This window comes from Leiobunum rupestre, chromosome 6 (assembly GCF_980474605.1).
Source record: "Leiobunum rupestre chromosome 6, qqLeiRupe1.1.hap1, whole genome shotgun sequence".
Taxonomy (NCBI): Eukaryota; Metazoa; Arthropoda; class Arachnida; order Opiliones; family Sclerosomatidae; genus Leiobunum; species Leiobunum rupestre.
In genome coordinates this window covers 36,276,300-36,304,097 of record NC_143389.1, presented here as the reverse complement: position 1 = coordinate 36,304,097, position 27,798 = coordinate 36,276,300, and the positions used below count along the sequence as shown (strand labels likewise).

The 27,798-nt window shown below is 36.8% G+C and overlaps 4 protein-coding genes across 5 annotated transcripts in view; 2 read left to right on the top strand and 2 right to left on the bottom strand.

Moving 5' to 3' along the window:
- LOC149940779 (aquaporin-9-like) overlaps window positions 1–12,457 on the bottom strand; it is a 45,162-nt gene extending 32,705 nt beyond the window's left edge. The window contains exon 1 of one of the 2 annotated variants that reach the window (XM_090178125.1): window positions 12,336–12,457. Coding sequence is in view for 1 of the 2 variants with exons in the window: in XM_090178121.1 (XP_090034247.1) it covers window positions 8,307–8,363 (57 nt within the window). In the remaining variant the exon portion in view is untranslated. Of the gene's footprint in view, window positions 1–8,306; window positions 8,411–12,335 lie in introns of those variants that run through there. The other variant, XM_090178121.1, reaches the window with a different exon arrangement.
- Window positions 12,458–15,532: 3,075 nt separating this feature from the next.
- LOC149940778 (non-canonical pre-mRNAs endonuclease FASTKD5, mitochondrial) lies at window positions 15,533–17,426 on the top strand. The gene has a single exon (XM_090177240.1). The coding sequence runs from the start codon at window positions 15,621–15,623 to the stop codon at window positions 17,067–17,069; it is 1,449 nt and encodes a 482-aa protein (XP_090033366.1). The 5' UTR covers window positions 15,533–15,620; the 3' UTR covers window positions 17,070–17,426.
- ERp60 (disulfide-isomerase A3) lies at window positions 17,099–19,836 on the bottom strand. The gene is made up of 10 exons (XM_090177239.1): window positions 19,590–19,836; window positions 19,508–19,525; window positions 19,098–19,167; window positions 18,807–19,038; window positions 18,613–18,736; window positions 18,427–18,540; window positions 17,969–18,365; window positions 17,776–17,904; window positions 17,577–17,714; window positions 17,099–17,506 (listed from the first exon to the last, which is right to left on the bottom strand). The coding sequence occupies exons 1-10, from the start codon at window positions 19,736–19,738 to the stop codon at window positions 17,396–17,398; spliced, it is 1,482 nt and encodes a 493-aa protein (XP_090033365.1). The 5' UTR covers window positions 19,739–19,836; the 3' UTR covers window positions 17,099–17,395.
- Window positions 19,837–20,024: 188 nt separating this feature from the next.
- Window positions 20,025–22,637, top strand: LOC149940776 (repulsive guidance molecule A-like). Its single transcript, XM_090178492.1, has 3 exons — window positions 20,025–20,399; window positions 20,463–20,959; window positions 21,035–22,637. Exons 1-3 carry the CDS (start codon window positions 20,306–20,308, stop codon window positions 21,704–21,706), a joined length of 1,263 nt encoding a protein of 420 aa, XP_090034618.1. The 5' UTR covers window positions 20,025–20,305; the 3' UTR covers window positions 21,707–22,637.
- Window positions 22,638–27,798: the final 5,161 nt, after the last annotated feature.

Genomic DNA, 27,798 nt, shown 5'->3' with positions numbered 1-27,798 from the left:
CTCATAAGTTTTCGATGATTTCCAGTGATTACTCATACGTTTTCGGTGACTTCCAGTAATTACTCATAAGTTTTCGGTGATTTCCAGTGACTACTCATAAGTTTTCAATTATTTCCAGTAATTACTCATAAGTTTTCAATGATTACCAGTGGGTACTCATAAGTTTTAAATGATTACCAGTGATTACTCATAAGTTTTCGGTGATTTCCAGTAATTACTCATAAGTTTTCAATGATTTCCAGTGATTACTCATAAATTTTCAATGATCACCAGTGGGGTACTCATAAGTTTTCAATGATTACCAGTGATTACTCATAAGTTTTCAATGATTACCAGTGATTACTCATACGTTTTCAATGATTTCCAGTGATTACTCACAATTTTCCGGTGATTATCTATGATTTGTACACCTGATTACTTAAGTGACTACCCCTTCGGGGGGATGGGCAACAACGCTAAGAATCGTCTTAACATACTCATTATCGCTAAGTATTAATAAATACATTTTTAATCCTTAATCGTATGAATCTTTAAGATGATATTTTGCTACGATGCTAATAGGTGCTTCGATAAAACCTCTTCAAGGAAATCGCCAAGAAGTAATATATCCAAGAGCCAGGACCTGAAAGTTACGGTTTATTTGTTGCTTGTTGAAATAATGGAAACTTTTTCCCTGCAAACAGAACGTTGTGTTTTTGCTTAGCCTTAATATGCCAAACAAGATGTCACGAAAATTGAAATACCCCCCCCCCCCCCATTGTATTAAATATATTTTAAATATTAAATTTAAATTTGAACCTATTTTCAATCGTCTTGTACTTAATAAACCCAAGAAGAATTTTATCGAAATAGAATTTTGAAAGTTACCTGGTTTTGGAAATAAGGTAGCGGAACGCGAGCACCGTAATACAAAATTATTTTTAGACAAACCGAATTTTTCGAGTTACCTGGTTTTGGAATTAAGGTACCGAAACGCGAAAGCGTTGAACGTGTTAATTTTAATTAATTTTCACACAAGCCGAATTTTTTTTTTTGAAGTTAGATGGCGCCTGTATCAATTGGTACGAAATTCAAATATCACGATAGTCGTACGCGGTTTGCCGGGTCCCGCGAATAGGTCAGAAATCTCACTTAAAGGCCGACTACATAAATATTCGGTTTACTCTGTCTTTCACTGGAACTAGGCTGACTGCATGGCACATGTGTATTGCAGTTAGCCGACTACCAGTGAAAGTAAACCAGAGGGGTAAGACAGTCTCAGATAATCTGTACACCGAGTTCGTGCATTTAGCACTGTTAAAGGTAGATATTTTCAAGAGTTCGCGAGTTCCATTTAGCACTGTCAAAGGTACGGCAGTGTACACCGAGTTCGCCTTTAAAATTAAAATTTCTTAATGAAACCGAAAACGTAGTTCAGAAATGATCAGTACTAACAAAAAATCTAATTTTCAACCAAGTCGGTCTTAATTTAAAAAAATTATGTACATTTAAATTCTAAAATCTTTACAATCAGCAAATAAGACACTTCCGGGGCCCCGATCTCACAAATGTTAACAATTCCGGCGAGGGCATAATATTTCTAATCGATTGACGTATAAAACATGTGTTTTTATACTTCTAACGTACCGCGAACGAACACCGGCGGCGGCGAATACAGTACGTGAAACTACTACACAAATCCCTAGGGATTGTGTGTAAAAATCTACCTGGTTAAAAGGAAACAGTTGTTGCATACCGTACAGGTAAAAAGTCTCCATTATTTCAAAAAGCACTATATAAACAGTAATTTGCAGGTCCTGGCTTTTCGTAAACATTGTAGAGGAATTAATAATTATTATAACTTAACAGCATGAATAAGCCTATTCGGTTCGTAAAAGTTGGGCATTAAGCCCAATAGGTCGGGTACGTAAATGAGAGCACGTTAGGCTCAATAAGCTTATTCGAATATTTTAACCTCCACATTAAAAATGATGGCCCGGGTTAACTCGCTTAACTTTCGGGGTTAGCGGTATCAAAATTAAAGGAAAACGTTGTCTAGGGGAATTTTTAAATACTTAATTAATTAAAATAAGGAGTAAACCAGATTTTAGAGGGTTGCCAAAAACATTCACACATTTAATGGAATCAAATTGCATAACTGACATTGAAATTAATTAATTTTAATGAAATGATTTTCTTTAAACGAATAGGGGGCCTTAATCTTAACCACATTCAGTGGTGTGTGCACACTTAAACATTAGGGGGAATATATTAACGCTTTATGAGCATTACCAAGACTAGCACTATTTAAAACAAGATAACGGCCCATATGGGTCCGTTCGAAGGTTACATTAACGGCAGCAAGGCCAAACCAATCAGAGATTGAGTTTTGTAAGTTTTATAATATACTTATATTATCCGAGCGAAGCTCTATATCGGCGGCGGTCCATTCTTCCAACGTTCGAGTTGCGCTTGCTGATGGTGTCCATGCTTGGAGCCGGCGTCCGATTCTGGCTGGTACGGCACTCACTGGGGACGACCGCGGTAATTTGGTTTATCTTTTTAAGAATTGCACATTTCACCCGAAAGACGTTTACGCGACGCTCATTAATCAGGGATGTCTCGCATATTTTAAATCGCGGCTCGACACTCAAAAGGCTCTGAGAGATTTTTGCCTTCACCTTCCTCTGGGCCGGTCACTCCGATCTACCGTCTCTCCGTAGAGTCCGAAAGATAGTCGTTCATGAAAAACGTCACCCCTACGTCATCGGGTTTTTCTTCAAAAATCCCAACTACACATTCCACAAAACTCGCGCACACCAATATCCGTTTTACAAAATACAGTACATTTTGGAAAAGTTTTTATATATTCATGTATGGTATAAAAGAGGCTTGGCACCCTCGTTATTTTTGGTTTCTTAAATAAAAAAAAGGAAAATGATGGGAATCGTGTTTTCAACTGAAGGGATTAGGGGATTAACCCGCCAATCCCGAAATGGAAAGCGAGTCAATATTGTTTGGGCCGAATCGTTTAGGAAGGGCTCTGGCCAGGGGGTCCCTCTTCGCGAAACGAACTAAAGGCAGCGACAATGGGAACCATCGTCGCCGGCAGGCCTACGCTACCAGCACGTGCACCTGCAGGAAACTGGAAGCACTGTCACTGACTTTAAAACCATATTATTTTATATTTTAATTGCAAGGGGTTATTTGATTAAATTTGATATCTAGCGTATATGCCTTACATTTTTCGTTACAACATTACTTCTTGGCGATTTCCTTGAAGATGTTTTATTGAAGGGCCTATTTCGGCACATTTAGTAATGAATATGAGATAAAGAATTTCTCTGATCATCTTACTTCGAATCACTCTTTCAGTCGTGTCTCCAAACCTCATCAATAACGGATCTATATTGATATCTATAGCGCCTAAAATTTTTATAGATTTAGATCATTAGAGAGTTTCAGCAACCCATTTCTAGGCGTAAACGCGAACGTCTACGTCTCTTCCCGACGTGTGGGTCAAAATTTCGTTCAGCAAAAATGTTGTAAATTTTTTTACGTTTAGCGAGGTGAAATACGGCGTCATCTATGTTTCAAATAGGATACTGATAAGGCCACGTTGCCACAAGCACCTACAACATATTTCTAACTTTGAAAAAAATGGTGTGAAGGCCACGATGCCATATGCACCTTAAAAAACACTTCATTTAGAAACAAGTCGGCCCAGGCCGTAATATTAGTTCCACATCAGTGTATTCGAATGGGCAAAGCCATACACCCTTAGTAGACACAGGTAGGCAAACTAATACAAAGCTTTTGATGCTTTGTGATTTCTTATCGTTGGATATATAAATTGCCACCCTAAGTGAAAGGGTGGATGCCGCCCACCATCAGGAGACCCGGGTGGGCAAACTAATATAAAAACTGTTGAGCCCATGTGATTTCCTATAGTTAGATATACTATTTACCATCCTATGTTAAAGAGAGGCCACCGCCCACCCTGAGGATACACGGGTGGGCAAACCAATTCATAAGCTGTTGAGGTCATTTGATTTCCTATCGTCCTATCGTTAGATAGACGTAAAGTATCAAAGGTGAAATAGGTAAGCAAAACACGACAAACATAATTTTTTTAACTTATTGAAATTAGTGGAAAAAGGATTTAAAGAAATTCTTAAACTGGGATTCAAATATGTTTATTTTAGGAAATTTATGTCAAACATTTGGGTATGGTTCAAACACCAAAATTCCTATTATTGCACAAATTCAAAAAAAGATACCCGTGAATGTAATTAAGCTTAAGTCCGACTGCTTTGGATTTTTTGGTCTCCCATATTCTAAGTACATAAATTCATTCTTGATTAATGCATATTGGTTTTGACTTAACTTGCAAGGTAATTTGACAAAAAGCTATATTTTAAATTTCGATCTATTTGTGGTAGATCTATAAACGGGTAGTCTTTACGTGAACTTGTAAGTTAATATACCTAAGTTTTGCGAATGGTATACGGCAAAGTTTATCGTAATAAAAATTTACCTTCATAGATATAAAAACTACATATGTCCGAATGCCATTAGTTTTTGGATGAGTATGGGAGTCCAATAATTAATAATGGCGGTACGTAAGTGTGTGAAGGGAAATAGAGTATTCAATGCTTTAACTTTTTAAGCGTACGCGTGTTCTTAATAATATAATACCTTCTCCCGATAGTGACTTCAATTTATAATTGTTTCTCTATGGTTCTATTGCTTTTATTACCCAAAAGGAAGTTCGTCAGTGTGGATTGAACTCGTAGTTTGTCTTGAACCTTTTGTTTGGTGTAACGAGTGATGAAGTTTTTTAATGTCTCTTGTTGATTTATTTAAATAAGAAAATAAGTATCTCATTGTGGGGCTTTTAGAGCATTTATAAGTACATATGGGGAAGAGGGCATTTAAAATTTTCGAGCTCGTTTATTCGAGTACTCACTTTCGAGCGAGGCATCTTAAACGAGTGTGCCCACCTACCACTGCTCACCACCCGAACATTTAAAATTTTCGAGCTCGTTTATTCGAGTACTCACTTTCGAGCGAGGCATCTTAAGCGAGTGTGCCCACCACCCACCACCCACCACCCACCACCCGACGCGAAGTTTGAGGTTCACTTGACCTTAAATTCCGAAAATATACGTAAAATAAGGCGTAAAAACGGACAAGAATTTCGACAACTTAACTAGCCAACTCCCCCCGCGCCGTTAAAACTGACGAGAATACAGTAGAAGTTCCGAACAAAATTTGGGAAGCTTCCAGTGGCCGAGAGCGTAAAGGCGTCATTGTTCGAAGCTTTTGACTGTGAGTTCGAATCCCGGTTTTGCCAAAACTGCAAATTATTACAAACAAACAAACACACACACAACACTTAACGACAATCCGTCCATAGCAATAGTCCCACTTCGATATATATATCTCTCGATGTGGAACTAAAAAGTAACACACAAGCTTTTGTTTGGAATGTTTTCTGTCCAACCTAACTAGTTAAAAAAAAATGGCCTTTGATCTTAATTTCGCTCGTCATCTGCTTTTTCAAATGCCGGATGGATTCCTGTGTTCCCGACGTTCCCAACGTCACGCACTTAGGATTTAAATACCCCCATTCGCCTAAAAATGGGTTGCTGAAACTCCAGGCCCGTATGCTTGAATATCCCCAACCCGACCGACTCAAAGAAATCGATTGCTCAACTATACCAACTAATATCATATAACATCGGTTACCTGTATTTTTAATAAAATATTCTGTTTCAATGAAGTCGAAATTCATAATTTGAAAAAATAACAAAATAAAGCCAAATTCGGTATATTTACTAATTTTAGGAGTGGGAGTTACAAATTACGATTTTTAGTATCAAGGCTTTGGCGCCCCCCCCCCCCCCCTTCCGATAAAACCGGGGAAAATAATATTTCGTTCACGAGATGGCGCTGCAGGTAGGTTCAACCAAGTGGTTCTGAGATTCTCGAGTCAGGCGGGAATAAATCACGAAATTTGGTTTCTAATAATAAATCAATTACTGGAAATATTAACATGAAATTTCTGGTATAACCATTTTCGGACGTCCTCTATCCATTTAAATGGTTTTTAACCAATTTCAGGGTGGTAACAATTCCCCTTTACTTAAGAATTAATATCAGGAATATATTTATTTCTAGCATAAGTATAATAATACCAATAAGTACGCAATCAAGCCCCCTAGCGTCTAAATATACCCGAGGCTAAGTATACTACTAGCAAGGACGATGATATGCATCTTCGTTTGGTTACGAGTCCAAGTCGAAAAAAGATTCCGTAAGAAAATTCACATTAAAGGGTCTTTCAAGGGAGGTGTACGGGGTCGGAAGTCGATTCAAAAAACGTCACTGAAAGGTCGTCAAAGTGTAACCAAGAATGTATTTATTTATACTCAGGGAGAATGAATATGTCGAGACTATCGACGGACACGTTGAGCCCCTAACCCCGTCACGCTAAGGGGGGGGGGGGGGGAGAAAAATGAGGCGGTCTTATTTTTTGCGTCCTTGTAGCAGCGGTAATCGCGTCGAAAAACGTAATTTTTAAGAACCAATGAGATTGCAGTATTATTTGATTTTATTAAAGCGGAGGAGCATACCGGGGGGCCCAACGGGTGGAATTGGAGAAACGCTAAAAATAATCTCGACATATTCATTCTCCCTGAGTATAAATAAATACATTCTTGGTGTAACTTTGTAAATGCGACCGAATTACGTATTTTTAAATGGACTTCAACCCCCACAGCTCTCCCTTGAAACTCTCTTTAAAACAATAGACTCTTAAACGCGCCTCCCCAATCGACCACCATTACATTACAGTTTACGGGGAGGGTGATGAAAAAACCGGTTTTGGGGGGATGAAATTTCTGCGGTAGAGCGCTTGCTCGTTGGTTGTCTGTACGATAATGGCGGCGCCCAGTAAACGTTTCTAAAAAGAGTGTATAGGAAGTATCATCCTTATGGTTATTATGATACTTATGTTTCTTTAAATAATGACGGTGGAGACGATCGGCGGCCATCATGGACTAATTTTCCCCCAGTACGAGTGAGGGGGGGAGGAAACACGCTTCAATCACATCGGAAGACGTCAGATTTAGGGATCCAATGAGATGCCGGCCTGATTTGATTTTTTTCAGGAGGAAGGACCCGAAGGGCTAACCACTGTCACGTGGCCTGTACACCGATTACGCTTACTTAACACCATATGTAACATAATTACTCATAAGTGTGCCAGAAAGAACTTTTCCTCAATGAGACCTTGTTGCAAGGATATTACGTAATTGACGTCACTTCCCAGTCGATGACGGTTTTATCAGGGAGTAGTGGTTTTATCGTCATCAAAACTAGTTCTGGCGGGGAGGGAAGGAAGTTAAAACCAGTTTTACACGACGTTAGTGCGTATTTTCTTTGGTGGCTGTGAAACAAGGTCTCATTTAAATATTTAATACAGAGGCACACTTAAGTGTAATTATGTTACATATGTTAACACTGATAAAGATACAGACTCTAAAGATTACGCGTAAGCTCATTAGTACAGTCAAAGCTACGGGCTTGTACACCAATTACGCGGAGTGACTAGCCCCTCGGAAGGACCTTACTCTTCGAGCATGAGTAGGTTTGGGAGCAACGATAAAAATCGTCTCAACGTACGTAGTCATCTTCCCAAGTTTAACTAAACACATTATTGTTAAAATGAATGAAATTGGAAATTTTCATTTAAAAGATTTGAGAGATATCTTAAACCAGGAATCCATACCTCAACTTGGAATGCTTATCCTGCCGGATCGCGTATGGTAAGATCACTCTGAGGGCTTTGGCCCGAGGGGCTGATCACTCCGCGTAATCGGTGTACAGAGCCGTACCTTTGACTGTACTAATGGGATTACGCGTAATCTTTGGATTCCCAGCCTTTGGCATTGCTAATCTAACATCTGTCGAAAGCCAAATCCCATAGAAGTAGTGCGATGTCCTTTAAACATTTATGCTCCTGTAATAAATTTCAGTAGAACTTCGAGAAATTCGAAAGTTATTCCTCAACTAATTTTACAATACTTAGTAAACTACACCCAGGAAAAACGAAAAATCATATGCATATAAATTGGTATTTGATTTATCAGGTAAAAATCAAAAGTTATATAAATTGTTTCCTGAGCGTTAAAGGTCCCAGAAAAAAAAAGGTTTTGATTTTTTCTTTCGGAAAGTTGGTTAGAAATTTAAATATTTCCAGAAATTGCCCCAATATGCGATTGTAGAGGATCGTAAATTATCAAATACTGTTTTATAGTCACCGTTTGTTCTTCTTCGCTATCTTCGGTCATCAATTTATAGTTATTGTCTTCCGCCATTGCCCCTTTAAGTTACTTGATTCTTGATATAAATCACGAAACAAAACTACTTCTAAATTTGTGGCTTAAAGTTCTTAAAAAATAACATTATTGAAAACACGCGCTAGTTCGAATGGGCTATCGATAAAAGCGCGTACCAATATCTCAGGTCATGCGATTAAAAACTCTGATCACAACAAGCATATCTTTTAATTTTATCGACAAAAATGAGTAACTTAATCACGATATAAATACAATACAAAGTGATTAAGGAGCCGATAAAAATTCAGCTAAATCATCAGAGGCTTTCTGGGATGTTTCTTTTAATCCTCATTATTTGGAAGCTGCGTTAACAGAGGCTTAGGACAAGGGGCACGTGTCTCCACCCCCTATCCCATATTAAAATTAAAAAGTCGGCGAACGTAGGTATCACGAGACGGAAGAAAGGTAGTCGCTAGCACGGAGAGAGTAGAGGCACTACAGAAATAGCTGCTGGCAACCCAAAGTTGGATACTATTTTGATCACTAGGGTAGGCGGGTTAAGGCTAGATCATTTTTTCTAGCCGAGGAGGGAATTTAACCTATTTGTGGGTAAAAATCGTTGAGAAGCGGGAGACGAAATCCTCTGTTCCCCACGATGGCAGGTTTTGCATCTCAAGAATCTAAGCTCTAAATGTCCCGGATAAACTAATACTCCTGTAGTCCCGTTCTGTAAACACGATATTTTAATTTCGATATTGCCAATCAACTTCGGCATTTTGTAAAATTTGGAAATTTAACTTAGAAATTCGTATTATCATTCGTTTTATCCGCTATCACGATGTAGCAATGGGGGGGGGTCTACCTGAAATTCGAAACGAATGTTCCAAATATGATTCTGTGGCCCTTTATTCGAATTTTTCAATGACAAAATTTTGATATGGGTCGAAAACTGGTTTTAGATTTTTTTAGTAAGTAAAGCAATTCCGATAACTATTTTGGTCACTGTAAATTGTGTTACCATGGAGGAAACACCAAACGGTGCTAAATGAAAATAAATTAAAATATGAACCTTTTATATCTTCTATTTCATTCATTATAGCCCTCTAATATGCGTAAATCCTTACGCAAATGCTAAAAGCGTCTGCGAATACGCTGCCTATCTAGCTTTCGACGGCAATCAAAAGAGGGCGTAGCGATAGTTTTCGGTCACGAATGGATTGTCAAAATCAAAAACGCGCCAGGAATTATGACCGTTTTTTTTTATTTTCTTATGAGTTTCATCAGGCGTGAGAGAAGTATCAAGCCGGCTTGCTTCACTTTTCAAGTCGATGAAGCATACACCAGTCAAAATTGGTCAAACGTTTTAAAATGTAAAAATGACACTCCCTGTGGATATTTTCATATGTTAAAACTATACCTTCTGTAATAGTTTTAGATAGTATATGATGTATTAAGCCCCTCGTTATTTTTTTCAAACGATTTTTTACGCCTAGGCTTCCTAGCAGGCCCGGACTGGCCAGGTTGGCTGGTCGGCGATCGCTGAGGGCCCCCGGCCGAAGGGGCCCCAAATTGGTTAAAATTAAATTTTCCTAAAGATCCTTTAGACGCATTAATGTGTACGTAGAATCTAGTACACTTTAAACGTTATTTGTTGTCCTATAAATAACCATTTATATTTTTATTCCATACCCCTACACCGCCCGGTATGGGGCCCCTCTTCAGTCTCTAGCCGAGTGCCCCCAAATGAGCCAGTCCGGGCCTGCACAATAGGAGCACACCTAGCCTAGGGCCCCCAATTTGACCCTTTGAGAAGCGTGCGAAAAGTTATTTGGGGCGGCGTTAGGGGTAGGCGAGACAGGCTATAGCTTACGTTTGTTTTCACTTAAGGGCTCAAAAATCGACTAGAGGAGGCCCCTACATAAAAATTAGCAAAATTAAATTTTTAAGTCAATATACAGGGGGGAGGAGGGGCACAATTGAGAAAAATCTTCTGGCGCCGTCCCTGGATTTTCCTGTAGGTATTACCCTAACACTTGAACTGAAATTGCCTTGTAATTACTTAACGGTAATAGTGAGTGTAGGGAGCTGTTGGCTTGCCATCACCCTCCTACGCATTGTAACCCGGACACTTGAATTAATGGCTTTAAAAGTCGATTTATGACTTAGGCCTAAGGTGGTGCCTTGGGTAATAGCCTAGCGAACAAAAATCACGCTTTTGCGTCAAAACCAACCGGGAGAAGCTTCTCTATCGGCTTTTTTGTCACGAGAAGCAGATATCTAAATGTATTTGATATAGGCTTCTTTTGAAATAAAAGCGCGTCCAAAAAGCAAAAGAGAAAAGCCTGAAATTTATCGTAATTGAAAACGGGGCTAAGGCGAGCTACAGTAGACTTTGTATTTAAGAAATTAAATTTTACAATAATATAATTATAATGAGTATTTACAAAATTTTTCTACGTCCTACAAAAATAGAGTCCCCATTCGCTTTCTTCTTCCTTCCATCTTTTTGCGAACGATAATCGCCAAAACGTTGAAGGAAGTAACCATCCTCAATCTAACACACCAACAGATAGAAAGTCCAGCAGCATAATACTATATAGTCTAACACTTCAATAACGTACGCGATACTTATATTGTAACACATAATCAATGCAATTAAAAGGATAAAACTGAATTACCTGAAACATACAATATGCAGTGCCGGGTTTAGACTACTGGAGGACCTGTGCTTAAAATACTTATGGAGGTCCCCCATAGTTATAGATCATCAACGGCGTTAAAGCAAGTCGCGGCTTTTAAAAGGTGTTTCGGTATTAAGTGTTAGAAACTGGTAATTTTGAGGTTAAATGGCTTATTTTAAATTTAAACATTACAAAAACCGGCATTATTTACTCGTATTTAATTCCCCGAAAATAGTCGCGTGTTGCTTTATGTAGCTCTTTTAGATTGGTATAACTGTACGTGAAACTATGTAGGATCTGAGTACTAACATAAGTTTATGGTAATAATATTTAAATAACTCAATTATATAGAAACGTAGAGACCAACGTTATAAAACGTGTGTACTGTAATACTATAGCTACTTTCGCTACGCCAAATTTATTAATTATAATTTATAAAAAAATTAATGGAGACCATAAAGTTTTGGTATCAAATATTCAGTTTCACGGGAATCAGTAATTTATTATTTGAGCACTTACAGCTACATTGCGCTAAGCCGGAAACCCCCGAGAATAAGCCGAATAATCTACACAATATCATATATGTTATAAAAATTTAGTATCGTTCACCTTTTAAATGAATGTACTTATCCGCCATTCTTTACAACGCGAGGCAGAATTGAAACAACTACTTTTTATAAAAAATGTTTGATACAGAAAGACTAATGACGACTAAAATGTTTAAATAGACTTATTAAAATTATGATTTTATCAATTTTTTTAAATTGTTATTTTGATTATTTAAATAATTAAATTTATTTTAATTGTGGCCGTGTGGCGTGCACAGTTTTGAACAGTGCCGTCACCAACCTTAAATTGTAGGTGGGGTCAAGGTGGGGCACATATTTAATTACATATTACTCAAGGGCAAACTGATGTTGTAAAAGTAAATTAAGTTGACATTTAAACCAATTATTTAAACTGGCAATCATAATATGAAATATTTTTATATCTATACAAATACAAATTCATTTGAATTGAATTCGTTTAAAGAACGAGATAAAGATAGTACTGTCTTTAAACTTATACATAAAAAAAAACTTGTCAAAGGCTTGTTTAAATTGGATTTGCCCTTTTGTGAAGATTGTCGATTTATCTCTTTATTATTCTTGATTGTGTCAGTGGAATTAAAATCTTATATTCAATAATATATTAAAAAAATTTACAGTTTTTATACTGAAAAGTATAACTTACCTAGGAGGGGAGAGGAAAATCATGCAGGCCCGGGAAAATTGTTCAAATTACTATAAACATTTTGTAGTCGGCAAGGCTATATTATTTAATGTAATACCTTTTGGAGGAGAGTGGAAACCTAGCCCCTTCAAATCTCGGGGCCCTTTGCTGCAACACACTTAACACATACGTAAATCCGGCACTGACAATATGACACCGATAGAATAATGGTTTCCTCCGCAAAGCTCTTCAAAAACTTTAAATCAAGTATTTCTTATAGTCAACATTTTAAACACAATATCCTGGTTGTCGGATCTTAACACGCAGAACTATTGGAGCGCTGAGAATAAAAAGCAGGCTTATAAATAGAAACAGTCTAACAGATGAAAGAGGGAGCAACTTCTCGGTAAAGAATCTGGCTTATAAATAAAAACAGATGAAAGGGGGCCAACTACATGCTGGCCGGCCAACTTTGAATTACCCTCCACCGCTCAAAGCAAGGGCGTATTTAAGGGGGGGGATGCTGACTGGGGGGGTGCCTAATAAAAATCAGTGAAACTTCCTTCAGCACCCCCCACCCCTTGAAATTTTCCCTCAAAAACCCCCCCTGAAATAAAATCCTGGATACGCCCTTGGCTCAAAGAGGAAGTTATATGTCCACAGGACCACAAGTACGCATCGTTGTTAGTGTCCCCGCTTTCCATCAGCTGGACTATCCCCCTCTCCCGTCACCGTCGCGGTTACGATTTTCGTTTTGACGATTGGGAGCGGTGGCACCCGGAATGTCAGTACCTCAAAATTTAATTGTCCCCCTTCAACCCAGTGCAATGAATTAAGAACGTTCAGAAGGATACCAAGTTACCATTCCTTCATGCAAGTTACCAACGATCTCAACGAATTTTTTTATCAGAAAATGGTTTGTTATTCCACGGCCAACTGTGATCTCGCGCTATAGTGGCCAACCCATTCGTTGAAGTTTCTATGTTAACCTACGAACCAAAGATATCTGTATGGTTTGAACGCCCCTAGCTGAATATTATTTTTAGAATAGTTTTGCATTGAAGCCAATATAAAAAAACTGTATGAGTGCAGCGCCACCCTCGTTATAGCCTTGCTTGCGGAAATTTGGCTAAAGGGTTGGCCGCTATAGCGGGAGATGAAAGTTGGCCGTGGTTTTGCAACCCTGTTGAAGTTTTTCTGTACTACCCCAAGGATCCTATATGTTAGAAGGATAAAAGGCGAGGGACGAAAAATGGCAGCGCCGTCGGTGGGTCATGCGCGATAGAGAATCAGTCTTTAGATTCCGTCAAGGACAAAACATGGAGGAAGCACCGCCAAAATTTGTCCTTGAGGGAATAGAAACATTACGTCCCACGTTTAGAGGCTCTCTTAATATCGACGGCGCTGCCGGCGTTTTGAAAACACGGGCTGGCCGGAAAGCTACCTATCCTTCTAACATATAGGATCCTTGACTACCCATAGATATAGCAAGGATCCTATATGTTAGAAGGATAGGTGACAGCTAGCAGAAACGCGTAATTTCTGCAGGCTATCCTTATAAGGCGCTATCTATCGGTAAGAAAGCTCGTGCTATCGTCGCGAGAGCCATTTTCTCCTGCTTAAAAATTATACTAAAAGTCACCAACAGATGGTATCTAAAGACTACGGCCTGCGGAAAGGTCAAGCGCTTAGTATTAAAATGCTAAGAGAGCTCGCGCTCTTGGTCACGTGCCTTCCTCGGTGTCTGCTAGGTGTCAATTCCGTATATTATGTTAGGCTTAGACGCCCCGAAATTTATCTAGACCTTTATATACATTTCTTATATCTATGATACTAGCAGACTAAGACTTGGAAATAGTTATATCACGGACTGCTTATATTTTTAACGGGGCCCTACGGTCACCCATCCCCCCTTAAGTTTATTTTCATTGAGGGCCACTGGCCTAGGGGGTTGAAATAGGGGGAAAGTTTTAAAAACAGGGAGGGAAAATACGAGAATAAAAATTGGTTACGTTATTTACGCAAACATTTATTGACTTAAGAACGTTAACCTTTAACATTTATAGCGGCCACGTTCAGTGTTTTTACGATTGTTGTAAATTTTATAAAATATCGTCTGTCGTGTCGTCTGCAACTAGCCTTCCCGCGTTCTGCGACGTCACGATTGCGTTTATCAACAAAATAACCGGCTCTTCCAGCCGCTTATTTCGTTGACTCTCCGCAGAGAACTTCTATCTAGATAGAAGGTCTCTGGCCAGTTCAAAACTTTAACTTTAACGCTAGATTTCGCTCTCGATTAGGGTAGGAAAGCAGCGTTTCTGAGACCGCGTAAAAAAAAATATTTATTTATTTTATAGAGATTTTTATTAAATTTGAGGGCCCCGTTGGCCCAAAACCCCCTTTCGAATGATTTATTTTAAGGGCCCTATGATTTTTTTTTAAGAGCCATTGGCCCCAGGATGCCCGCTCATAGAAATCTTATACTCTTTCTATGCGCCGCTATTTCCAAATCTGTCCCGTAGCATCTGGTAGCATGGAGCATTTTCGATTATCGTCTGCTAAAAGCTACGATCAAGACCGGGTATTGCAAAGTTGCCAAACATGCGATAATATACCTGATACAGAATCGCCTGAATAAATTCTTGATAATAGGTTATATTCGATAATTCGGTCTGTGGGCACTATAATTTACGAATCTAGCTGTGTTTAGTATATTTTTAAATGAGCTTCACTGGATTTAAGCTTTTGATTTTTATACTTTACCAGGGTTAACACGAACATTCCGTCAAAATACATATTTAAATTACAAGCATTAATTTTATTTTCTCTGAAATCGATAATTGTTCGCGACCTGGCAATGGTGGATCAATGGTCGACACTCGACAGTTTCTCACGCTGACTCCGACTCTTAAATTACTGATTTAAAAAATAGAATATGTTTTGATTTTTGCGTTTCAATTAATATTTTTAATAGTTCAATGTGATGATACTTCATAAATTTAAAAAGATTCGTTTGTCATCAATATTGAACGTGTGGAATGGAAGGTATTTAACAAACATAAAGAAGTACCATGCTCCTGCAAATGAAAATATTTTTCTCCATTCTTACATGGAAAATAATTCTAACTACTCAGAATTTGTGAAACCACATCCCAAAAAAATCATTTTAGATGAACACATTGGTATATTTTCAAATGAAAAAAAGCATAAAGATTTAGCAGAAGGAAATATAAACTCTTGGGAAGATTTTATAAACTTATCATATTTGAATTATAAATATAAGTTGGATTTAGAAAATCCAAGGTATATCAATCCCATAAAACTTCTTTTATCAAATGTGAAAGAATTACAATATGATTCGCTAAGAAATATTCTATTTGGGCTAAATTTCTGGTCAATAACCATGCTTGAGAATGGGAATTATTTCAGTATTTGGAAGCAGCTAGACAATGAATGTTGTCGCAGGGTTCAAGATTTCTCATTACACAAACAATTAGAAATTGCAGATATATGGTATCATTTATCAATGGGAAAAATTAATAAATATAACTCTCATGTCATAAATTCAATGCTCTCAAATGATAACAGATCAAAACTAAGTAACAGCCAGTTAATATACACATTATTTCTCATAAATATAAGAAGAATTGTTAGTTCCCCGGTATTTTTGCTTCAAATTGAAACTGAGCTAACCAAAAGAATGAGTACTTTAACAGTGCAAGAGTTATCTATTGCAGTTATGTCTTTTTTCAAAACCAAAACCAGAATGAAGAGTGATATCTTGTTGGAAGCTATAATGGAAACTGCAATGAAAAACATTGATTGTATAGACCCCTATTCTTTTGCCTCTTTTGTGAAACATTTTCGCAAAAGCTCAGATGCATATCAATTCAACACAATTGAAAAACTAATTGATATCAGCACTGAAAAAATTCGAAATTGTAACCCCGTAGTCGGCATGCATTTATGTTATCTCGCTGATAATTTCATTGTCTATAACCCAACATTATTGAAAGAAGTTGCCAAAACAGTAATTGACCACAGTGAAGATGTAAGAATAAAAGAAATATCTCAAGTGGCCCATTCTTTGGCATTTTTTGGGCATGTTGATTCGGAATATCAAGACATGGTTATTAGACAATTTGAAAGGGAAGACAGAAAAGAAGAAATTCTAATGTATCCATCATGCTTAGTAATGAGCTTGTTTGCCCTTTGTTCCCAGAACATATATCCGAAAAAACTACTGAATTTTGTTTTCAGTACGTCATTCTTAAAATCTCTGATAAAGAAACATGGTGATGCTTATGGAAGAGATTTAAGTTTCATTGATTGCTCAATTGAAATAGAACTACCCGATTATGAAGGAAACAGAATGAATAAGACTGAAAGATTCAAATATCTTTTCAACAGTTTGTCTAAAATTCCTGAAAAAAACTCAAAGAAGTTAACATTCAATGAAAGATACACTCTGGAAATTGCCACTAACTTGGATGAAACATTACGAGTCAACGAGTGTTGCATGATAACGCATATTACCCCACATTACGCTACACCAGATATTCTGCTGGTTAAAGAAAATGATGAATTTCAACCTATTCCGGCAGATGCGTTGAATTGCCCTGTAGGCGAAATACTAAGACCACCATCCAAAACATGGATAGCAATGGTTCTAATTGGTCGACAAACTTATTATGCCAAAGGAAAACAAGTTTTAGGTCAGGCTAAATCAAAAATCAGACAACTTGAAAAATTGGGCTATAAAGTCGTGCCTATTAAATTGTCGGAATATGCCAATTTTGCAACAAAGCAAACTAGATCAAAGTATTTAATTAACAAATTAGAGAAAATGTGATAATATTTTTAGAAGAAATAAACAGTAAATTCGGAAAGAAACATCATGTTTATTTCATTGACGAGTCTTTTCTCAAAAAATACAGGTACATTCTCACAACAAAATCTTTCATTAGATCGCATCACCCGAGATCACGCAACGAGAAAAATATAAAGGGTGAAAATGGAATGAGCTCTTAAACAACAGAGCTATCTAACAATGTTATTTAGTAGAAAATACACAAAGGACAAGAAAGAAATTATAGACATTCATTCAAAAGTTTTTCCAAGTTTCCCTTATGTTTCCCAATATTAGCTTCGTTTTTTTTTTAATTTGTATCAAAAAAACTATAATTCTTCCTTTTCTTTCTTAGGATTACCATCCCTATCAAATCCGTCCAATTCTTTGGTAGCATGTTTGGCAATGTATTTAAGAAAGTCTTCCACCTCTCGACCACCCTGCAAATATATTTTTCATAAGATTCGTAAAACTTAATGGATAAAGATCGTTAATGGTGAAATTTTGTACTTCGTATTTCCTTGGCTTATCCGCATTATTACCAGGCACCCAGAATATTGTTGGGAACCCATGAACTTCGAAATTCGGTGGAACGTCATTGGCTGTAGCGTCCATTTTTACTATTTGTACTCCTTTTTCATTTTCCAACTACAGTTTTTAGCCAAATATAAGTATGGTAACTTTAAAAGAATAAGGTCAAAGAATGCACCTTTTTGCCCAAATCCTCTAACGTTGGTGCTAATTTCTTGCAATGTCCACACCATGGTGCATAAAATTCTACTAAACTATCAGCATCAGCTTCAGTGACTAAATATTCAAAGTTTTCAGCTACAGCCACCTAAAAATTAACCACAATGTTAAATAATTCCTACGATATGGATCAAACTTGACCCTTATCTAACCTTAACAGGGACATCATTATTATCTGGAAGAGGCTCAGATTTTAAGTGTGGCTTAAGGTTTCCTTCTAATACATCTTTAACAAATTTTTCAAGATTCTCAATGCTAAATTGGTCAGTCATGCGGAACTTTCTGCTCTTGGCATCACGGGCTGAAATCACCGGTTTATCAGATTTGCTGTCGAGGCCAAATTCGTCCATTTCCCCAGCAAACTCGTTCTTGTTGCTGATGGCAAAAGCCATTTGTCCCTTCAATTCCTTGGCAACTTTGAGAATTCTATTCCTCCAGTAGTTGGTTCCCTTTGTGTTTTTGACGTAATCAACATTGTAATAAGCAATAACAACTGGAGGTTTGAATTGTTGGTGGTTGTCTTGGGTGCGATATCCGACAAGACCGTGGCTTTAAAGAAAGGAGAAAGTGTTAAAATATTAATTCCATTATTCTTTCTCGCTTGTCTTACTAATTTTCCTGATAGAAAGTTTCAAGGCTGCTCGAATCTGCGGATCCTTCAAATGGAACTTCACTTTCTTCAAATTTGCTTTGAAGTCTTTTAGGTCTGAATAATACCACTTGGCTACATGGGGTGAAAACATAGGTTGATGAACTTGATTCTTATCTAAATTATTTTCAGTTACAGACGCCTTACTCGGAATATCCGTATTTTTTAAGTACTTCGGGATCTGAAGAATGTCCAAAAGTGGCAGTTTCGCGTTGTTTATCAGCAACTTTCATAAAAGCGTCTTTCAAACTAGACTGATCCTTGAAAAATCCTAATAATTGTGTAAATTTGGGTATAATTAAATTTAAATGAATTTTAAGATGGCATTCATTTTTCCTTACCTATAATAACTACTTCTTCCTTAGTTAAATACTTTTGGGCCTCCTCAACTGAAGTAAGTTCTTTAGAGCTGGGGCCAACTTGGGCTTTCATATATTTCACAATACCCCCAGCTTCCCTGGGCCCATTATATTCGGAAGAGAACTCTCCATGGCGGAAGATTTTAAGGGTGGGGTATCCAGAGACCCCGTATTTTGAGCAAGTTTCCTTGCCATTATCGGAAGTACAATCAACCTGGAAAATAATTTCTATTAGACATATGTTGTGAAAATTCTCGTAGCTTCAGACTATACCTTGACTAATGGCACTGGTGGATCATTATCTTTTAAAACTGAAGCGGCTTTTTCATACTCGGGTGCCAATCTTGGTTGGAATAAAAAATTTAAATTATTGGCATACTTGCCAATTCTCAACAAATGACTCGCCATGTTCAAATAAAATTTGGACCAATACTTCTTATGTGAAAGGAATTCTTATGGGGCAAAATGTCACTGAATTTGACCAAAAGGAGGAAATATTTTATTACCAATACATGGATTTCTATTACATCATTCATTCTTTACTATTTTCTAAGAACTGCCTTTTATGTTAAATTATATCGAAAAACAAGGAGCATTTTCATTCGCAAAGACGTTGTAAATTATGGTCTAGAGAATTGAATTTCACAAAAGATGATCATTTTAAATGAAAGTAAATCTTTTACCTCTTACAATGACCGCACCTAAAAGAAAATTAGTTCTGATTAGAGATAACTCAGTGAAATTAGGCCTTGAGCAAAAGCTTACCAGGGAGCAAAAAATTCGATTAAGACGGTATCATGTTCCTTCACTCTGTCTTCAAAATCAGATCCCGAAAGATCTAAAACATCTTCACAATAACTCTGAGAAATTATTGAATAAATAACAGATGCCGAAATAATAAATTTGAGATACATTGTCTTTTAAATAAAGAGGAACACTAAATAGATAACGCGATCTTCCTTCGCCGGCTCTTTTCGGAAAGAATGTTACCTACACGTATGAAGACAGAATTACCCCAACGTGTGTGCTTCCCTGTCCAGTTAAAAAATTACGTTTTGCATTGAGGCTGTGCTGTCGCTCTCTTATTGGAAGAAGACATATATGACGTCACACGTAATATTTTGACTATAGATGGCACCACGAATATAAAAATTTTCGGATAGAAATTTTGAAGAAAGACCTTTGACAGGCTGGCAGCAGTGTTCGGTGATCTGGAATTCAGAGAGTGAGGACGTTCATGTTTTCGCTGCGTCAATTCTTTAGTATGGAAATAAATAGTGTTAAGCCTAATCTTGATGATTTGTGATACATGCGACAGGAAATCGGAAACGATGGATTAATGGTGAACATTTAGTATGCGGTATTATTCGTCATGCCGCGTTAAACTTCACAGTCGTGCTCTTCTATAAGATGGAGTATGTTGATAGTTTTTTATTGTGCGGACGAGTACGAGATACTGCTACGCTTCTGCGTAAGCGGTAATGGGGCAGTGGCCTCGGGGAGAAGGCCGATTTCCGTACATCCAATTTGGTCTAAGCCTTGTCTTTGCGTTTATAGCCATTAGAAACGTATCAGGTATTATTTTTTCCTTGTGTATAGTAATATTTCGACGTAGTTTTTAATTTATTCTTTCTGTAGCTGTATCACACTGCAGAGTAAACTTTTGTTCAAGGAGATATACTCATGAACTTGATCATCAACACATTTCACCCGGTGCTAACTACAAATATTGCGGACTCCTACAGAAATACTTCGAGTGCATAGAAGCTACTGCTAAAAAGTGTCGAGGAGATTTAGATTTTCATTACATACAGTCGTATGTTGTTAAGAGAATAGCCGAATATAACTGCAGCAATATTATAGCTCAAGGACCAGGCACTTCGTCTCTCCCACCTTCCAGTACAGAGCGTACTCCAAGACCAAAACCATTTCCCGAAGAATGCTCTTATAGAGGATCTAATTCTAAATTCAGTCACTGTGCTGCTTTTGGAGATCCTCATTTCAAAACGTTCCTAAATGAATTTCAAACTTGTAAAGTTAAAGGTGCCTGGCCACTCATAGACAATCCTTATTTGGCCGTGCAAGTGACAAATGATATAGTGAATCCCAACACTGATGCAACAGCGATTAGCAAGGTTGGTTGTGTTTGATTTAACTGCCAATACTAGTGATGCCCACGATCTCTTAAGGTTTATTTTTTCTCTTTGCAGGTTACTGTTATAGTGAGAGATCATAGTCCTTGTACAACAGAAAAAACATATGAGGCTCAAACTAATGATCTTCCAGGATATTTTGTCGATGGAAGTAATATTAGTGGAACTAGTAGGGATGTGAAAATTATAGAGGAAGAACCAGGAGCCCATATAGAAATAACTATACGTCATATTGATACTCGTATGATTATACGACAAGTAGGAAGCTATCTAACGTTTGCCATACGAATGCCACAAGAAGTCGCTATGTTAGGTTCAAGCGGTGAATCTTTAGAATTGTGCGCCAAAGGATGTCCCAAAAGGGAAATAATAGACCCTAACCAAGTTTTTTCTGGAGAAAGTCATTCAATGCACATTGGAACCCACTCAATAAGTTCAGCAGAGGCTGCTTGTAGGTTTCACAACCTAACTGACGTTTACTTTGACGCTTGCGTATATGATCTCCTTACAACTGGTAATGAGAACATCATATACGCATCGAGACACGCCATGAGAGATGCTATAAGTCTTGGTCATTCTCCAACGGGTAGCAACAGAACTCGAATACCTCCTGTATTCCCGAGAAACGGTGATAAATATCGCGCAATTGAAAACGGAGCTCCTGGGAGGCCTTGGGTTTTTGCCATACTGGTAATTCTAGCCTCTTTCGCCAATCAAATTTGGATTTGATCACCCGGTAGTTGTGTTTTGTATGTTTTCCTCCTCTCCCTTCAAACATTTTACAATTGCGTGTAATATTCTTCCTCAGATATCGTTCTAGTATTTGGATTATACAAAAATTTAATGGTTTTTGTGTGACACGCATTTCTAAATTCGAAGGGGTATCTTAACTTATATCTCGTAGCCTATATATATATATTCGTAGAGACTTTCCTTAGTTAACAGATCTGTCAGATACTCCATTTAGCTCGTAGCCACTTTGTACAAATATTTTAGAAGATAGACAAGTACAAAGATGGCTTTCGTTTCTCACTCCTTTCATTAAAAACAAAACTATAGGGCTTTTAGTATTACTATCATTGTAAATAGTCACAATTTCAAAATCAAACAAGCCTAATTTTGAAAGGTAATCAAGCGTTTTATAAGACCATAATTTGCTAATGCTCTTAATTTATAAGTGATTTCTCCAGTTTCGTTCTTTGTCATTCAAAACTGACTCTAGATCAGCCTATAACTATTAGGCTAACTACTAACAAAGTTTATACCACCCCTATTTATTGGTACTCGTTTTGTACCGCAGTTTTAACCCCAGTTTGCCCTGTGTGAATAGAGTACGAATTAGATTTTTGTGCTTGTTGAGAGTTCATTGTAAATTTGTCATTTTTTTGCATAGTGCCCGCTATAGGCACTTTTGTATAGTGTCATAAGCCTATCATATGATAGTGTAGATAACAGTATAGTATTATTTCATTTTTTAGATTATTTTTAGATGATTTTATAATTATATTGAACCTATTAAAACAACTTAGATATGGAAAATGTAAATTGCGTGTGTTAGGTAACATAGTTTTATATTATACCAATATTTTAGATTGTACTTTTTTGCCATAATTTAATTGTCATGCCTAACTCAAATATCATTTCGTAACATTTTTAGGCATACCCAGCAAATTTACAATCTTTGTAATAAAGTTTTCAACTAATTACAGTGAATTTTTTTAATATTCATTTAAAGGTCACAAAAAAGGTGTTATTTTGATGGAAATGTCAAAATGGTTTTTTATTTTGGGGGGGAATCTGGGCCTCCATATGATTAATAACCTCCAACATGTTCAGTCCTCTCATCCCATATTTCAGCGTTGCCACATATCAGGGAATTTGCAAAAAAAAATACCTAAAAAGTCTATCCAATTTTATCATGAAAATGTTTTGAAAGTAATTTCAAATCCTGGGATTATGTAGCTCCTTAAAAGTTCTGATCAGTTTTTAAAATTTTCAATAAACGTTTTGGGTTCAAAAATAATCTTTATAGTAGAATATAAATTGAATGATATTTATTAATGTCTGATAAATGTAAAAGATAAGATAAAAATTGTCTAATTTTGGCCTTAAAAATGTCAGGGAATTTTAAACTGAATATATTGTGGCATCCCTATATTTACTTAAAAGGTTAATATATTTATTTCGTGAAATAAATTCAGGATATAAGCTCAGAAAGAAACTTCCACAAAGCCCTTATAAAGGCATTTACAAATTCATGAAACTTGGGCATGAACACCTGAATCTGCCATATAATTTGATACACCTGGGTAGGAACGTCTATATATATATATATTTCACACTTGGAAAACGGGCGCCGAACCTCCAGAAAAGAACCCCGTGGATTGAAACTCGTTGCAAACGGTTTTCTTTATTAAGGATGATAAAAAACAAGTCTAGATTCGCACAACGCGGGGTATGGGCGAGAATATAAAAGAGAGGGAATTCTGACCCTGAGCTTTAGCAAAAGAGTGTGTGGGTTCGTTTTATAAAAATCGCCCCTCCCAATCTTACGGAGGGCAGAGTAAAGGTTCCGAGAAAAAAGCGGGCTCAGCCCTCCCCCCCGTTACAGTCTCCATCCCCACCTGTGCCTACACGAAGAGAGACGAAGGGACGAAAATTGGGGAATGCATCGGATATTTTCATTGAACGAGAAGAAGTTTGCCAAAAAGCTTTATTTTCTTACACCTCTCCCTGCAGCCGCCGCCGGTACGAAAATAGAAGGAAATCCGTTTAAACACGAAAATCCAAATAAAGAGGGAAATGCGAAAAAGATTTTTATTTTTGTGGTACCTGAGAACAAACTCGACGGGGCGAAATGGCGATGTTTGTACGAATGGGCGTCGGAAAGTCGCGCTTTTTATACAGCTAAAAAAATAGTCAACCGAACCCTAACTGGCTTAACCCCCCAAAAACGTCTACATATATTTTACGCAATTTGGTCGTTTCCTTTTTGCCAAACAACTCGCTACAGCGAAACTTTCTATCCCATGTTAGCACGACGCCACCGAGAAAAGCCTTGACTTAAACATCCTGAATGACTGACGCGTTTTATATCGTTTACAGAATACATGTATCATATAAGACTGCAGCCGCGTTATTTTGCTCCGCGAACATATTTTGATTAATGACCGGGCCAGGCCACTTGTCGACTCGTAATAATTGATTTTGGGAGCTTGGCACGTCTTTGAATTGGCTTAGACCCTAAAAGACATTCCAAAAAAACAAGCTCGTCGCTGGAGGGTAAAATGGTTCTCAGCTTTGGAATACAGCCGTTTTCTTTATTTTCCAAGTATGCTAATGGTAATATTGTGTTTAAAAATAGCGATTGCTTTTCGTTTAGTGTGTCCAGGGTGGAACATAGGTTGACGGCACCAATATTATTTGTTCATAGAAAGCAACAGGGTTTGTACACTCCCTGGTAAAAGGGAAAAGTCGGGGAATTTTAAAATTATTCCAAAATGTCAGGGAAAAGTCAAGGAATTTGAATATGGTCCAAAAAGTAAGGGAATTTTAAAATGACCCCAAAAAAAATCAGACAAATTCATTTTTGAAAGAAAATATTTTTTACCTCAAACTAGTGTTGTTAATTTTCAGCAAAAATAAAATGCGTAAAAAGTTTCCGCAAATCGGAAAAATAAAAAATTTAAACCAAAATTACTTTTTAATGTTTTTAACTTTTTATCAATATAAAATGTCTAATATCAGTAAACATACTACAAAACATTAATAGTGTTACATTGTTAATCAGTTTAAACTAGTCTAGAGGTTTAGTTTTACTTTCAGATTCGAAAAACATTAGGCGAAAATGTCGCTTTATTTAAATTTGCAAACAATATACTAGACTAATCATGGAATGAAAACTTTTTTAATTTTTTTCGGAAAAATACGGAAAATTTTCCGACTTACAACACTACCTCAAACCATTCATTTATTCTACAAAAATGGTCAGTTAAAACCTGGAAATGTCAGGGAATTTAATTCCGAAAATTTTGTACGAACCCTGAGCAATAAATTCCCAGGTAATGGCGCGATTTTCAAAAGGTTATATTAAACACTTTATAAATGTACTTCGTTCTGGAACGTTTTAGTTTTATAGAATTAATAATAAAAATCAGCTAGGCCCAAGTCATATTTTGCGACTTTTAATCAGGGAACCAAGCTAGAATGAGTAGGAGGGTGGTGGAAAGCTCCAAAACATTTGGTAGCCCTACCCTCTATCGCCAAAAAAATAGTCATAACGGCGCGAAAGAGCCATCGCTCATTTTTGACATTTTCTCGCATCCGTCGGTAGAGGGAGCGACACGAAGTACGTTAATAATCGAGTTTCGGTAATCGTACTTCGAACTATCGACTTTAAAAATAACTATTAGGAGGTTACTTTTGATAATATCGTCGTATGCCTTTTTCGTCTAACACCAAGGACGATAAGGTACTACTCTGTTCAGTTGCAAGTCCAAGGTGGAGCTAGGCGAGAGTGTCAGTGTTTAAAATAGGATCGATGAAAAAAATTTGCATTAAAACAATTGTAATTGTCATACTTATTGTTATTATGTTAGTTTAGGTCTTAAATACCAGAAATACACTGTTGGCAAACTTAGAGCTTGGTTTAATAATAGTGTTATTACACTAATCCAAGCTTGAAGTTGAAAATCGTCGACGGAAAGGAAAACCACGTAACATGAATTACGAGATTTTGGTTATCGAAAGTCATTTAAATAATTCGATTAATTTACCAGTGGCGGAAACCGCAATTTTTTTCTGAAATATAAAATTTATAATAATAAATATTCAACTACTTATGACCCACGTGTGTTCACTATACTCCATTCTTTCAAATAATTAAATCAATATTTTTCAAAATACCCGCCAAACGTTACGTGGTTTCTGCTTTCAAGCGACGAAATATGACCACATGGCTACCTTAATTCCAAATCCACGTAAATGCTATAATAAATATTTTTAATGTTAAAAAATAGTATCACGAAATACTTTTAAAACTATGACGGCACTATTTTTTAATATTTTAATATAAACGAAGGATGAAATTTAAAGTGCGTGCTAGAATGCTTTTAGAATCTCTACTTTCCTTGGGCACATGAAATGAAATTAGGGTTAATTTTCATGTTTCTCGTCGTCACTATTTCGTTAATAACTTTAAAAGTTCGAATTGTAACTAAATTTGGATTCTGAGTGTAATCACGCGTCGAACAAGTGTAGGCACGATGTAATTTATTCATTTTTTCGTGATGTCATTTTAGAGTTCTTTTGCTCACGCCCAAATGGTGCTAGCGCATTTCGTGAAGGTATTCTTTCCAAAAAGCCTACAATCGGTTCTCTACATAAATTAGAAACAAAAGGGCTGCCCAGAGAAAACGGCCAGAAAATTAATCTGGACTGTACCGGAATGCATTCTTGATTCACAAATTACGTAACCCAAAAAATTGACAATGGAAAGACCCCCATTCCTAATTACCCTAACCCCCTTCATTTATAAAACCACCATAAAACTAAAATTTTAATATTAAGTTTATCTATTTATTGCTTTACGTCAAGAAAAGAATTGAGACTATTATGAATGAGAAAATCGAAATTGCGACTGTAAGTTAAAATAATTGATAACTTAGGTTCTGTAGTTTGATATGTGATGTAATAATCGAGCTACCCCCTTTGTAACAACACTTACACAACCCCCTTCCCCCCTTACTGTGTTACGTAATTTGTAATTAGTAAATTCGTGTCAAAGCAGAATAAATTTCATATCGAAGGCGGCGGTTTAGCTGGTGATTTTAAGAGTTTTATGAAATTCAAAGGCGGAGTATAAAGTGGATGTAGGGAGCGTGTGAAGGGGAAAAACAAGGGCCGAACACTGTTTTGGGTGAGAAGTTGAAAACAAAACCCGACAGTCATGTACTAACATCAGCGTCAGATAAATAATTTCTTATCTGAGAGATAAAAGTTTTACAATTTGTTCTTATGGTTCGTTGTATAACGCGTAAAGCGGAAATGGCTAATAAATACCCATTGCTAAAAGTGGATTAAATTTGTTACTTTGCACTTCGATGTGTTTCAAAATTTGTCACGTGTAAAATAAATACATTTAATATTTATGATGTTTTCCTTTGGGCTGCTACAAAATTCGTTACGTTAATAATTTATTAGTTGGAAAATGACGTTAAAGCGCAAAATCTCGTGATCAACGACAACGGGCACAAACTAAACTATAGATTGTACAAGACAGAAACTATATAGCGACGAATTCTTCACGATTTCAAAATCCGATTCCCATAAAACTTTCGTTTACTTTTATAAAGTTTACGCTTTTTCCCACCCACCTGACTTAAAGGCATTTAAAGCTAATTATTATTATTATTATTAAATGATTTAAGTCAACGTAGTTGGAAGTAATTTAAGTCATATTTCCGTGAACAAGATTTCATTAAAGAAAATTCCTGTATATACTATTATCAGCTAGGAAGATGAAGATTAACCTTCGATTAGTGTAAAATTAATTGATAAAAAATACATTTAACGCCATGATATTAATTGACACTCTCAGACTGGCCATTTATGTTAATTTATTTGAATTAAATATTTTTATTTGTAAATATGAATTGTAAATTTTTAGCGCGCAACTGAATAGATGTTCCAATATAAACTATTCTTCTTATTATGTTATGGTGTCTCTCACTTGGCTATCGAGAGTAGATCCTATAAAAAGATTGGCTAATGCCTCGCCCTGTGGCTCCTAGGACAATGAAGAAGCTTGGATTAATTAACGC